General features: G+C 52.8%; 1 protein-coding gene across 1 annotated transcript; it reads right to left on the bottom strand.

Annotated features, from left to right (window-relative positions):
• Window positions 1-465: 465 nt before the first annotated feature.
• On the bottom strand, window positions 466-632 carry GNI_084670 (hypothetical protein; the record flags this gene model as incomplete). The annotated part of the gene is made up of 1 exon (XM_011135815.1): window positions 466-632. A coding segment is annotated over one exon (167 nt), but the record flags the coding sequence as incomplete, so codon positions are not given.
• Window positions 633-1,458: the final 826 nt, after the last annotated feature.

The following is a 1,458-nucleotide window of genomic DNA, read 5'->3' as shown; positions in this document are numbered from 1 at the left end:
ACCGGGTAAGACGGCGACCAGAGGTCCAGTTGGTACTGAAACCAACCGTCAGAGCCACGGCCGATTATGCGGTCATCCGAGCAAATCTCCGTCAGGTAACAAGCTAAACACATCATCAAATGGTTGACCACATCAATAGTGAGCGGTCCCTCTTTGGCAGTTGAGGATCGTTTCCAACGGGGCAAACTTTTTGGTCCTAGTTATTGTGGTTTTCGCCCATACTGATATTATGCAACATGAATGAATTGCCTGCAAACTTGTGCGAATAACCGGGACTTGCCCCAGCCACTTGATTGCGTTAGAGCTCTACTGAGGTACCTGCCTCGTCATCGGCGGCCCCTTGCACAATTGCTACAAACTGGGCAGGTGTGCGAGGTACATCCCGGTAGCTAAACTAGCTAAAGAACGTCGCCCGCATACACGTCATTGAACGCCGCCTGACTATCGACTATAACCTCGCCCTACTCTGTAGGAAGGGCACCGGGCATTTCAATCGGCATCTGAGACCGGCGGGCAACTTGCTCCACCTTCTCCTCTACCACCTTCTTCATCTCCTCTTTCGGTTCCAGCGCCTTCTTCATCTCCTCCTTCACTTTCTCCGCCATCCTCATCATTTCCGATTCGCTCGTCATTGCCTAAAATAGAACACAGTGGCAGGAACAGAAACGAAAGGGAAGGGTCCTATAGGGGTGGGTCCTATAGGTGTTGCGGGTGGTACGATACCACGTTTACTGTTCTGGTGGATAAAAATTAGCCCGGATTTTCGAGGGGTATGGGGGGATGCAAACGCGTGGCAGGTAACGGGGATATACCGGCGCCGGTGATACCGGTCCCCTGGGTCGATTTGCCCGACGGTAGCCCCTGACGAGCTCCACAAAAATTGGACGCAGTCTGTAGATCCGTTCCACCAGATCACAGCCCCTAGACCTTGTGATCTCATCTGACTGATTTGTGTCAACAGCTTATCTGTATCGTCCAACTCTGCGTCAACTAGGCCTTTTCGCAATATCGTGTTCCGTGTGTCAAGTGCTTTCTCTGCCGACATATGAACTCCTCTGGTTTCGGGCCGTCTTCCGCTCGGCTCGGTCGTCTTCCGCTCGGCTCGGTCGTCTTCCGCTCGGCTCGGTCGTCATCATGGCACGCTATATGATACGAACACCGACATCTAGTAACTGTCAGAGAATCCGAGCTGGGCCTCACGCGGCCAACGAGTCTGTTGGCATGGAAACGGAAATGGAAACACAACGCACCGTTCCGTTTGCTAGCCGGGTTGCGAGTATCGACGTCAGTGGCCACTCTCGGTGGGATGCCAAGAGGCGGTCTGCACGAAACCCAATAAGGCTACAAGAGAAGGACGTTCAACACTCACTACAGTACGATATCTCGTCTGCCAGCCGGTATTTCTTGACACACATCCACCGACACTTCGAACAATTTCTCACGAAACCNTCCACAGCT

This window comes from Gregarina niphandrodes (genome assembly GCF_000223845.1).
Source record: "Gregarina niphandrodes unplaced genomic scaffold scaffold00015, whole genome shotgun sequence".
NCBI classification, from domain to species: Eukaryota; Apicomplexa; class Conoidasida; order Eugregarinorida; family Gregarinidae; genus Gregarina; species Gregarina niphandrodes.
This window is presented reverse-complemented; position numbering and strand designations above follow the sequence as displayed.